This window comes from Maniola hyperantus, chromosome 9, assembly GCF_902806685.2.
Source record: "Maniola hyperantus chromosome 9, iAphHyp1.2, whole genome shotgun sequence".
In the NCBI taxonomy this organism is placed as follows: Eukaryota; Metazoa; Arthropoda; class Insecta; order Lepidoptera; family Nymphalidae; genus Maniola; species Maniola hyperantus.
The window spans coordinates 11,260,093-11,272,748 of NC_048544.1; the positions used below are offsets into that span (position 1 = coordinate 11,260,093).

The window sequence follows — 12,656 nt, forward strand, 5'->3', positions numbered from 1 at the left end:
ATGTAGCTTTCTATTGGTGAAAGAATTTTCAAAATCGGTTCAGTAGTTCCAGAGATTACCCCCTACAATCAAACTTAACGACATTACCTCTTTATATATTGTATCCTAATAGCATAGAAGATAATATATTATTATATAGTATAGATAATAAAAATAATTTATTTAATAACTCAGAACAGTTCATTTCTTTGGAACCCTGACCCCTATACCTAAGTAGGTATATCTAGATGTTGAACCGGACTAGATAACCTTACCATTGTTTGCACTTTGCACCCGAAATATTTCCAGCTTATATTTCCAGACATTAGTATTCTAATCAAAAGTTGTAATATATATCAGTACCTACCCTTATTATGAATGCGAAAGTGTGTTTCTACTTTGTTTTTTGATTTATTGGTTTCTTGGTTACTTGGTTAATTGGTTTGTCGTTCAATCACGTCGCAACGGAGCAACGGATCGACGTGATTTTTTGCACGGGTATAGTTAAAGACATGGAGAGTGACATACGCTTTACTTTTTAATCCCGGAAAATCAAAGAGATCTCACGGGATTTTTAAAAACCTAAATCCACGCGAACGAAGTCGCCGCCGGCATCATAGCTTGTATATTATATTTTGTAAACCTATTTTTTAATTTTTTAAATATTTTACCTAATATTCATAAACGTTTCGAGTAAATATTATAAAGCGTGGTATAAGATTAATCCTACTTAATATTATAATTGTGAAAGTGTGGATGTTTGGATGTTTGTTACTCAATCACACCAAAACGGCTGAACGGATTTGGATGAAAATGAATGGAGATAGATTATATCCTGGATTAACACATAGGCTACTTTTTATCCCGGAAAATCAAAGAGTTCTCACGGGATTTTGAAAAATACAAATCCACGTGGACAAAGTCGCGGGCATCAGCTATTATCATAAAGGGAAAGGGAGCTCATAGCTTCTTATGCAGAATAACATTGAAATTCCTAACATTGCACATACTTAGAACCAGTCTTTGCAACGATAAGATAAGTACTAGCTTTTGCCGGCGACTTTGTCCATGTGATATAATTTATAGCCTATAGCACTCGGGGATAATGCAGCTATCTATCACTAACCCTGAGTGTTATAAGGCTATAAATTATATCACATGGAATTTTAAGATTCAGTTATCCTTGGTTCCAGAGATTACCCCTGCATATCTCATCATGTAAATGATAAAAGATGGATTTAACTTGCAGCTTCTTCCAGCAATTCCGGGACTGGAATTACTTTTTATACACAATGGCAAACTATTGTAGGTACCTACTTATTTCAAATCTTTGAAAAGAGTAACCGCCGAGTTTCTTGCTGGTTCTTCTCGGTAGGAAAGGCACTCCAATATCTGCATTTGACGATTCAAAAGTACTTGTAGCAGTTTAATTGAATTAAAAATATTTTTAATTTTAATTTTATTTTAACTACCAGGCTATCACGGCTCAACAGGCACATAATAAATATTATCTATCGCGTAAAACTATTAACTACATGCCAGTGGCGTGCACAAGGTTAGAAGCCAGGGTAGGCATTAGTTAGGTAGTAACCTGTTTACTGGCAGGTCAAAATGAAAAATATGCCTTGAGCTATTACAACTGTGGTAAGCAGTGCATTTATGCCTCTATGACCTGCACGCCACTGCTACATGCCTACATAGTTACTTTTATTTTGTACTAGATGATACCCGCGACATCACATCCGCGTGGATGTAGGTTTTTAAAAATCGCGTGTGACTTCCTTGATTTTCTGGGATAAAACGTAGCCTATGTCCTTTCCCGGGATCGAAGCGAACTCTGTACCAAAGTTCATCAAAATCGGTTAAACTGTTGGGCTGCGAAAAGCCAGCAGACAGACAGACACAATTTCGCATTTACTTATAATATTATAGTATGCTTTGCTCGCGAGTTTATTTTCTGTTGGTTGATGTTCGCGTCTTTGTCTGCATGCATGTATTTAGGTTTTTAAAAATCGCATGATAATTTCGATTTTTCTGGGGTAAAAACCTAAATCTTTAACTATATCCATGCAAAAAACACGTTGATCAGTTGCTCCGTTGCAACGTGATTGAAGGACAAACCAATAAACAAACACTCTTTCACATTTTAATATTATCCAGTCACGCCGCGCTGCATGCCGCAGCACGTTCTTAGCAAATTAAAACTAAACTAGAATATTAAAAAGAAGGGACAAAAACATACACATAGGTAATGCACCTGTTGATTTATGCTATATCTCGACATCCATACTAATATTATAAATGCGAAAGTGTGTCTGTCTGTCTGTCTGTCTGCTAGCTTTTCACGGCCCAACAGTATAACCGATTGAGATGAAATTTGGTACACAGATAGCTTGCATAACGGGGAAGGACGTAGGTTATCCCGGAAAATTAAAGAGTTCCCACGGGCTTTTAAAAACCTAAATCCACGCGGACGAAGTCGCGGGCATCATCTAGTATTAAATAAAATAATTGCTATAATATGTATTGGATGGACTAAGAGCCAGCACGTGCCAAACCTTCGTTATTTCATAAAAGCTGAAAGTTTATCTGCGTATTGTCCCCAACACTGGAAGGGACGTTTGTTTGGATGTTTGTTTGGATCATGGCTTTGGTAGATAACAGGTAATAAAGGTGTGAAAAATCTAACGTCAGAGTACCTAATACGTTATAGATAGAGGCTCATAAATTATACTTTGACGTAAGATTTTTCACACTTTTATTACCTGCTATCTCCTAAAGCCTCCATGATCCAAACTTCATAGTCGCTGATCGTTCCCCTCTGTGCTGGGGACAATACGCAGAGATACTTTCAGCTTTTATAAAATAACGAAGGTCTGGCACTCGCTGGCTCTCTCTCTATATATTTTTATATTTATGTCATACTGCATGAGTCACAGAGATAGTAAAAATGCTAATTATCTCACGTACCCACTTACCTATAGGTACCTATACCTATATACCTAATTATATTGCGTTCTTTATTTCGATCAGTGATTTTGGCCTTGCACTAAAAAAGGAAAATGAACATATTTATTTACAACTAGCTTATTCCCGCGACTTCGTCCGCGTGGATTACACAAATTTCAAACCCCTATTTTACCTCCTTAGGGGTTGGATTTTCAAAAATCCTCTCTTAGTGGATATCTACGTCATAATAGCTATCTAGCGTCAGTCAGATGTTTTATTTGCAATATATCGTAAACTTTTACAAAATTATAGGACTTTTTTTATATTTTTTATACCTAATCTAGAAAACCTAAATCACCCTACCAGCATCACTTAGGTTCATAAAAAATTACGAAGTTTAACTAATACTAAATCTACTTCAATAAGCTGCAATATAAATCTATATCTATAATAATCGTTATTATAATACCAATCTATTTTAATAAAATTCCTGATTCTTGATCAAGCATAAAGCCATAAACAAACACAAACCAAGAAGAAGGAAATATACTTAGTACTAAGTATATTTACACAAAATAAATAAAACATTTTAAGAAAATATTATGACACAATTATTTATTAAACAACACACAATATTATTTTGTACTATAAAAGTGAAAAACAGATTATTAAAACATTATTTTGTATAATGTAAAAAAATATTCTAAGAATTAACAACTATTCGTCCGTCCTTAGATATATTAATTGGTGTATGCTTCTCAATGTAAGTTGCCAAAACTTTCTGATCGCGGCTGGCGACGACTTCGACGTTCCTTTTGCCTTCTTTGAACATCTAGAAGAGAAAATATTTTATAGCTTCAAATACAGCATGTTAGACCCTGTATGAGCTGGATTTAGGCTTGTATCTCCACACATCAGTCAACTTTTCCATAATAGTATTTTCAACCACCCAATCTACCAGGCTGTCAAAATTAACCCTTTATAAAAACGCAACTCTTGTTACTACGCAATAAAATGCAATTCATTCAGCACTGCGTCATAAAATTGAAAAAAATGTCTCGCTTTCTATCGCATAAACTCCTATTTCTTAACTCTCTCTCTATCTCTCTCCCCCTCTCTCTCTCTCTCTTCTTATATAATAATACACGTAAAAGCCGTCAAAGGGGAGCGAATCTGTGGATATATTTTTCGGGTTACATCACCAAAAAGTGGGCCCTATCCTGCTTGTATGTCACACGTTAGTAGAGGTGGCAGCCACCTTTTAGTAATCATGTAGTCCGCGACAAGTTGAGATGGCAATCAGGGTATGAGGCGGGGATACGCCCTGCATACCCGGACGTCACCCGCGCTTGCCCGCACCGGGTTTGCACGGGGGCTGTGCGCGTGGGCACGACTATCCCTCTCTGATTGCCATTTCGCGTACTATACTAAAGTATTTCTGACCGTGAATCCGTCTCCACCGCCAGCCAAAAAAGCCGGCGCTATGGCATGGTAGTACACTGAAGGGTCCAGCGGTACGCTGAAATCTCTACTGTTGCCGACGGACACGGAAGTCACACGCTGGCCTTCTGGCAGCGACACATTGTATGTGACTTGAAGACCTGTGGACAGAAATCTTGTATTGAATAATTGAGGTGAATAGCATTTTTTTTTAATTTGGCGCTTGGCTGCAATCAGACCTGCTGGCCAGTGAAAATGCACCCTAACATGGAGCGCACTTGCCTAGAAAATGCGTATTTGCTCTTGACTTGAAGGTAAGTAGTACCTACCCATATTGAAATTAGAGGGAAAAACCCCTTTTCTTTTCAAAAAAACTTTTTCCGAGAGGCACATATTATTGCTGAAGACTAGAATAAAATTCCGTACATTTGGGGTGCGCGTTTTTTGGTTCAGGCTTAAAAAAAGATATACCTGCAACTTGCAGCACGTTGGGTCCTCTGAAAGGATTCATGTCCCATGCGTCGGATACACCCCTTTCCAGCGCCAAAAGAACATCCTTGCCTTGAAGCTCGAACATCTCAACTCGGTCGTTGAAGGGCAACAGATCGGAAATGAGAGCTCTAGTTATTTCTGAAAACAAATAATTAATTACTTCTTTTTTTAGGGTTTCACATCTCCAGAGAAAAGAGAAAGGTACGAGAAAAGAAAAGGCGATTTTAATATTCCATTCCATTTCATCAGCCTATATGCGTCCACTGCTGGACATAGGGCGTTCCAAAAGCGCCATCAAACACATACTATACTAAATAATATGATCGGTGCCGCTGCGTCATCCAACATAGAAATCGCTGTACCATGCCACATGATCTGTTACGACGTCGTGCTACGCTTGAATTTTAGATGGCAGTCAGAGTATGAGGCTGGGGAGACACTCCGCACACCCACGCTCTCCCGCACTGGGCTAGCACGGGTGCTGTGCGGGTGTGCGCCCCCCCCCCCGATTGCCATCTTATCTTTCAAACGCAAAATAATAATACTTACGACCACTAGGTATCGGAGATCTGATGTTGTCACGCTGAACGAACGCTATGTGATGGAACTCCGGCCGTAAGGTCTTTGCCTGTATAAAATAATATACTTAATACTAAACAAGCAGAGCTTAACAACAATAACACAAAATGGAAAGCAGATATGGATATTTTTGGTAGCCTAAATAAGCATAGGTACAATTTCATAAGCATTGGCTGAAAAACTAGCTCCATCCGCGTGGACTACACAAATTTCAAACCACCCTCCTATGGGTTGAATTTTCAAAAAATATTTCTTAGCAGATGTCTACATCATAATCAATGCATGTCAAATTTCAGCTAGATCCGTTCAAAAATTTGAGCTGTACTTTGATAGATCAGTCAGTCAGTTAGTCAGCTTTTCTCTATACGTCGCGTTGGCGCATAGGCTAACCACCAATAGCGGGCGGATGCGCGCTATGATTGGCTGAGATATTTTCACGCCATTCAAAAATAAGATTACTGCGCAGGTACATCGGCATTACTCATACAAGTGGTAGTGATGTACTTACATATTCAGCCATAGCGTCCACCAGCAGGTTCCCTATAGCGCACTCTCCAAACATACAGTCCTCGAGGTTTAGTGTAGTTTCACTCTCGCCTATCACTACTTGTTCCGCTCTGTGGACCATGTCGGCGTAGGGTGCTAGTCTTGCTTTAATATCCAAATCTATAAAAGCAGATACAGTGCGACAAGGCTCTCTTGGCAGTTGGCACTTGACTGGGGGGTGCTGTTGGAGTCAAGGTTGGAGTACAAAGGCTTAGACTAATTTTTTTTTTCAAACAAGAACAAAGCGGACACTTGACGACAACGTTAGTTCCGATTTTCGCCACGCGCCAAAAGAACCTTGTCGCACTGTAAGAAGTAGTTTATAAGACAAGAAGCAATCGGACTTAACTAAAGGTAAGCGTATAGCTCGTTCACTCCTGGTATACCTTTAGGCTCCTGCGATAGTGAGCAGTGCGGGAGGATGACAGTTGTCACGTTTGACGAATCACTGAGCTCTCGCGTCACGTTATCACACCTCTCTCGCACCGTTCCACTTGTAAAAGTCCCGAAAATTGCTAAAGCGCGTGGCCGCCACTTTAGTGACGTCAGCACTAGACTGAAGTTTCGAGCTGATGGTATATGTCTGACTGCGTATTGTACATAAACAGATCCAGCCAGGCTAGCGCTAGTGTATTTAATCCTTGGTCTATGACCTGCTCAAACCACTATGTTGTAATTTCAAATTGGACTACATCCTACTTTTTTTTTGCGATCATTCTAGGTATCTAAAAAAAATTACCTTCTGGCTCATTTCTGTCGAGGAAAATCGGCCCCCCCTCCCACCTGACGAAATCCCCGCAGTAGTTGAAATAAACTTTCAGGTTGCCCATGTACTTGCCGTATGCTGATGCTTGGACTATCACTACCTTAAACGAAATAAAGTTCGAATACCTCCTAAAGAACTTGAATCTTGATATACAGTGTGTTTTTTTTACTGGCACAGTACGGGGAAATCCAAAAACATAGGAGATAGAGGGAAAATGTCTTAGGAACCTTTAGGTATTTTATTGTGAAAACAATTTTAAAATGCCAAAATTGGTTTCTTAAAAAAAGACCTAAAGCGTCGTTGGAATTCTCACATCATCCCGAATGAAACTCGAATGATTGAACCCGAATGAAAAAAAATCAATATGGCGACAATATTTTAAAAGTAATTTTTTTTATATGACAGCCGAGTTTAAAATTTTTTTATTACGACTTTTAATTAAAAATAATTAGGAACCTTATGTTTTTTATTAGCGGAAGACTCAACAAACACAGGGTAAGGCCCTGCCACTGCTTCACCGCTGGGGGCCGGTCCGTTCCAGAGCAAAGAATGCGAGTGACCACCAACTATGATGTCTATGTACTCGCCGGAGTCCCGTGCGATTTTCCTGTAAATCAAAATTTAGTAATCTAAGAATTTTATATTGATCGTCATCATCAGCTCAAACCATTCGGACCAAACGGACCTCCTCTCAAAATGAGAAGCGTAGACTATATTCCAACACGCCAAATGTGGACTAGCAGACTTCATACACCATTGAGAACAAAAGAACTTTCAGGCACGCAGGTCTCCTCCCAATGTTTTTGTTCCCTGTTTAAAGCAAGACGTGATATTTAATTGCTGAAAAATGCCCGAGGATCAAAGTTAGAGCCCCGGTGTCCCGAATAGGTCGATGTCTTAACCACTAACTCGCCTACCACCGCTCAGATATTAATATTTTTTTTTAGGTTCTACAGTTCCCTTATAGTTTCGTCCAGATACTGGATACTAGAATTTTTTATTATTCGTTGTTATAGCGTCAATAGAAATACAGTAGCTGGCAGAAAATATTGTATATATCGACCTTTAGAAAGAGATAGCGGTTTCGTAGAGCGTTTGTCTCTGTTGTTGCGACCGACTAAACGTCACATAGGTATGAGTGGCAGAGACAACGCTCTACGAAGCCGAATCCTCTTTCTAATAGTCAATGTACAATATTTCCTGCCGGTTACTGTATATATTCTGTGCTCTGTAGTTCTATACCTACTACGGTTCACGAAATATGTGCGAAATATAGCCCGCTGACAGACAGACGTTGGACGGACAGCGGAGTGTTAGTAAGTGTCAAGTGGTAATAGGGTGACGTTGTTACCCTTTGGGTAAGGAACCAAACACATTTCCAGTTTGAGCTCGTTCCGCAATTGTGTCCAGATTTAGTTACTGTGAAACAATAACACTCACTTGTCAACATCGAGGCCGCAATGTGACAGTACAATGATTATATCAACTCCCTGATCATTAAGCTCTTTAGCTTCCCGCTTCGCAGCTTCCAGCGGGTCAGTGAACTCCACATTACCAGCCCACGATGAAATCTGCAAAAATAATCAGTACCCATATTATAAACTAGTGTGATCTTTGTAAAGAGTAGGTATCGCCTAAGAAAGGATTTTTCGAAGTTCCACCCCCAAGTGGGTTAAATAGGGGTTTGAAATTTATGCAGTCCATGCGGACGAAGTCGCGAGCATAAGCTAGTATGATGTATTTTTTTTAAATGCCCTGCCTGCCACTTTTTAGAAAAATTGAACTCTTACCTTAGTGTCTGGAGTAATAAGTCCTATAATACCAATTTTCCTCTTCTTCCGCTCGATGATGATGTACGGTAGATACAAGCCTTGCAAGATAGGCTCTTTGCTAGTATCCATGTTGGCTGCCAGAGCTGGTGCTCTTAGGGTTCTCAGGTATGGAGCCAAGCCTTGTGGGCCGTCATCGAACTCGTGGTTGCCGATTGCCTGTAAATATAGTGTCACTCTTTTAGGTCACCCCGCCAACGTCTCGAAGTGCATCGGAGAGCATCTAAAGCCGTCAGGATAACCAAACCTATATTAGGTATGACTGCTGATGTGTGGCACGACTTTCAAAAAATACAGTTTTCTTTCTTTCTTTCTTTCTTTCTTTAATGTACACCGGCCTTTAGAATGACATTTCGACTTTGTAGAGCGTTGTCTCTGTCACTCATACCTATATGACGTTTTGTCGGTCTCAACGACAGAGAGAATGCTCTACAAATCTGATATCTCCTTCTAAAGGTACATTACTTTCTGCCGCGTGTTGTACGTCATACTTAATATGTGATAAGCTACCATTAACCATACAAATAGTTCTATGACTACTTCGAAACATTTTTTCACAGACTCGGATTGAATGAATGCCGGCGTAAACGCCCTTACGATTAAACGACGACAAGAATACGATAGGGCTACGACAAGACTACGACAATACTAGATACCTACGATAAGGCTAATTGGTTACTTACATGAGCATCATGTTCCAAAAGATTCATGAACTCCTGTGTAATATTCCATTTAAGCAGCGTATACCAGTAGGTGCCTTGGAAGCTGTCGCCTGCATTCAGCAGTATAGAGTTCGGCTTTTTCTGCCGTAGCGATTCGATCTTCTTGTAGAGCCTTGGAAAGCCGCCTAGGCAGGAGTTGTTGTTGACCCGGCATGTTGGAGTTTCTACTGATGTTTCTTCGAATCTAAATATAGAAAGAAGTATAGTCCGTGATAGGTTGAGATTTGTATTTTCATCACCGTTTTCAGTATTTGTACCTATTCGCCCTCAAGTTTTCGCACATTTCAGTATTTCAAAATAAGTTTTCTTCAAACCTGAAATTTGAGTTTTTTTTTATATTAGCCAAGTTTATCATGCTGACTAATAAAAATTCCCTTGTGCTAGGAGTAGGTACGACAATAGTGCAACGGGTGGCGTTTGAACCGTCGACCTTTCGGTTTTCAGTCCGCTCCTTTAACCGTTGAGCTATTGAGGCTTTCACTCGTTTATATATATGCCCTTATCAATATCATTACAGTAATTTGTATTCAAGGCTGCAAAGTTGTTATTTGGCGCGAATGTTTGTACTGAATTAATCAAGCGAAGGAGTGGTTCGAAATATAATCCTAAACGTAGCGAGATCAAAACATCGATGGATGAAAATCACAAATTTTATACAGTTTTATCTGTACAGACGCAAATCTGTCTGAGACTGTGATATATAGTAATTATCATAAATTTAATTTTTATTATACTTAGTAAATAGTAACTTAAAAATAAACAAGGTTGAGGTACGGTTTACATAGAAATGACGACAGATACTAATTATTAGTATACAACCCCCTGCCAGACACCCTTAAAGTTTAATAAATAAATTGTTAGTCTGGCAGGGGGTTGCCACGACATAAAATGCCCCTGTCAACCATTTTAGATATACGTAACCCGTGTCAACTGCTAGTTGACCACGGGCAAATCAGTGGTGTGTCTGGCAGTGCATGGCGTGATTTCTAATACTATTCCGAAGAAAATGTAAAAAAATTAGACTATACATTGATGTAAGATTTTTTTACACCTTTATTACGTGTTCCAAAAGCCTCCGTGATCGAAACTTCATAGTCGTTGATCTTTCCTTCCTGTGTTGGGGACAAAACACAGATAAACTTTTTATATAAAGTCTCTATATAAAGCTCTCTCTTAAAGTATGCCTCCACGTTGTTGGTTTTGCGATATTGTATTTTTTTTAAAGCTTATTTGCGTAAATAAGCTTTAAAAAAAATACAATATCGCAATAGGGTAATATGCCCTAAAAAGAAGTTTCATGGGGCAATGGAAAAGCGCGTTGGAGTGTAATCTTAATAGACACAATTTTACTATAGGTTTAGTTATTATAGTAATTACTGTGACTATTAAAATAAATGTTAACGACCAAAATATGTAGGTACATGAAGCTACATTAATGACGAAAAAGAAAGGTTGTGTTTTGAATTTTGATAATATTTATTTTTTGCTAAGTAAGTATAATAGGTAGGTACCTAACTATACTTGTCTTATTTTAAAATTAATTTCTTTATTATGTTAAAAATTTGCACATATAGGTAGGTATAGGTACCTACAGATGTTTCTAGTAGATACAGATGTTTTAAACGATGTAGCTTTCCAAATTCCAAAACAACCTTTAGAATTACGTAGGTTTAGTCCGCGACACCTCGAGATGGCAAGCGGGGTAATGAGCCAGATCCAGGTATTTCGATAGGTACTTTTTCCTTTTCTGCTTTGACTAGGTTACCATATCATGTGGAATAGTAACATCAAGAATTATTATTGCTTGACGTAGGTACCTACAGTCAACAGGCACTACCTATGTGACCTATATCAGGTCAGATACATAGAATTAATTATTACCTACCTACGTACCTACTTCCTTAAAATCGTATCCCATGCATCCCAGATCGTTATTTACGAAAAGTATGACTAGGTAATAAGTAAGAGATCTTTTCAATCATTTAATTTTTCATCTTTAAATAAGAGATGTGAGACAGATAAGGAATATAAGGATTGCAGGAATAAAAGCTAGAGGCAGAAATACGGGGAAGTTTTTATTAGTCAGATACAAGCCCGTGATTGCAATCTCACCTGGTGGTAAGTGATGATGCAATCTAAAATGGAAGCGGGCTAACCTGGAAAGAGTATGGCAGTATATATTAAGTCCATACCTACCCCTTTAGTCTACACGACATCGTAGCGGAACGCTAAATCGCTTGGCAGCACGGCTTTGCCTAACTTTTGGGTGGTAACTTATAGCCACGGCCGAAATCTCCCACCAGACCAGACCAGAAATTTAGAAATTATAAAATTCCAAACCCCTGCCGGTAATCGCACCCGGGACCTCCCACTAATAAAATCACAGGGCTTACCACTGCGCCAGGGAGATCGTCAAAAAGTATGTATGTATGTATATACTTTATTGCACCACAGAAACACAAATGACAGGTTACAAAAAGAAATCTTAAAAAGTAGGTACAAAAAGGCGGTCTTATCGCTAAATAGCGATCTCTTCCAGACAACCTTAACGCTAAGGAGTAAACGAACAAATGGACAATGGGAGGTGGTGCATAATAAACCTAAATACCAATAGCTAAATAAACTAAACCATATAATAAGAATATAAAATACATATTATTAATACACTTATACATACAAATAAAATATAATAGACATACATAAGACTATATACACATATAGATTTAAATAATATACTATGCCGTTACCTACTAGTCCTACTAAGTATTCAAAAATATACCTGGCATGAAAATCATTGTAATGAATAATATTCAAATCATAATCTTCTAATGGCAACGCGGAAGTAAATACAAAACTGACCATGAAATTTAAAAGAAAACCTTTTAGCACAAACGAGCCCATTTCGTAAACAACTTTGACATTTCAACAGCAAAACTTGCTCGCGATTCGACGTTTCTACAATCACTGAGTTGAACTGACACTTGATAATGTAAATGAATGATATACAGTTAAAGTCATGCGCAAACTAATGGTTCGTACCTACTATGATGACGGATCGATAGATATAAGTCTCGCAAATTGCTATTGCGCTGGAACCATGTCTCATTAACATCGAAATGAAGTCATTTTGACGTCAGCCGAAATAAAAATATACCATCAGCTCGAAACTTCAGTCTAGTGCTGACGTCACTAAAATGGCGGCCACGCGCATTAGCAATTTGCTAGACTTATAGCTGTACGTAGGTACGGGCTACGGCCGACATGACACATTGACACCCAAACTCACGTGGCCGTTGCTCGCTACTCCGCTACTAAACAATGAACATACATTACAGACTTGGCTTCAGCCTTTTT

The 12,656-nt window shown here is 38.7% G+C and overlaps 1 protein-coding gene across 1 annotated transcript; it reads right to left on the reverse strand.

Annotated features, from left to right (window-relative positions):
* Nucleotides 1-3,537: 3,537 nt before the first annotated feature.
* On the reverse strand, nucleotides 3,538-12,642 carry LOC117984847 (apyrase-like). The gene is made up of 11 exons (XM_034971506.2): nucleotides 12,082-12,642; nucleotides 9,264-9,486; nucleotides 8,542-8,739; nucleotides 8,192-8,322; nucleotides 7,208-7,358; nucleotides 6,725-6,851; nucleotides 5,948-6,105; nucleotides 5,410-5,488; nucleotides 4,840-4,998; nucleotides 4,372-4,529; nucleotides 3,538-3,760 (listed from the first exon to the last, which is right to left on the reverse strand). Exons 1-11 carry the CDS (start codon nucleotides 12,201-12,203, stop codon nucleotides 3,632-3,634), a joined length of 1,635 nt encoding a protein of 544 aa, XP_034827397.1. The 5' UTR covers nucleotides 12,204-12,642; the 3' UTR covers nucleotides 3,538-3,631.
* Nucleotides 12,643-12,656: the final 14 nt, after the last annotated feature.

Excerpts from the sequence above, each read along its gene's own strand:
- LOC117984847 (XM_034971506.2), bottom strand. The coding sequence starts at position 12,203 with ATGGGCTCGTTTGTGCTAAAAGGTTTTCTTTTAAATTTCATGGTCAGT. Across the intron at positions 6,106-6,724 it reads CGACAGAAATGAGCCAGAAG|ATTTGGATATTAAAGCAAGA; the intron begins GTAATTTTTTTT and ends CTGCTTTTATAG. Across the intron at positions 4,999-5,409 it reads ATCTCCGATACCTAGTGGTC|AAATAACTAGAGCTCTCATT; the intron begins GTAAGTATTATT and ends ATTTGTTTTCAG.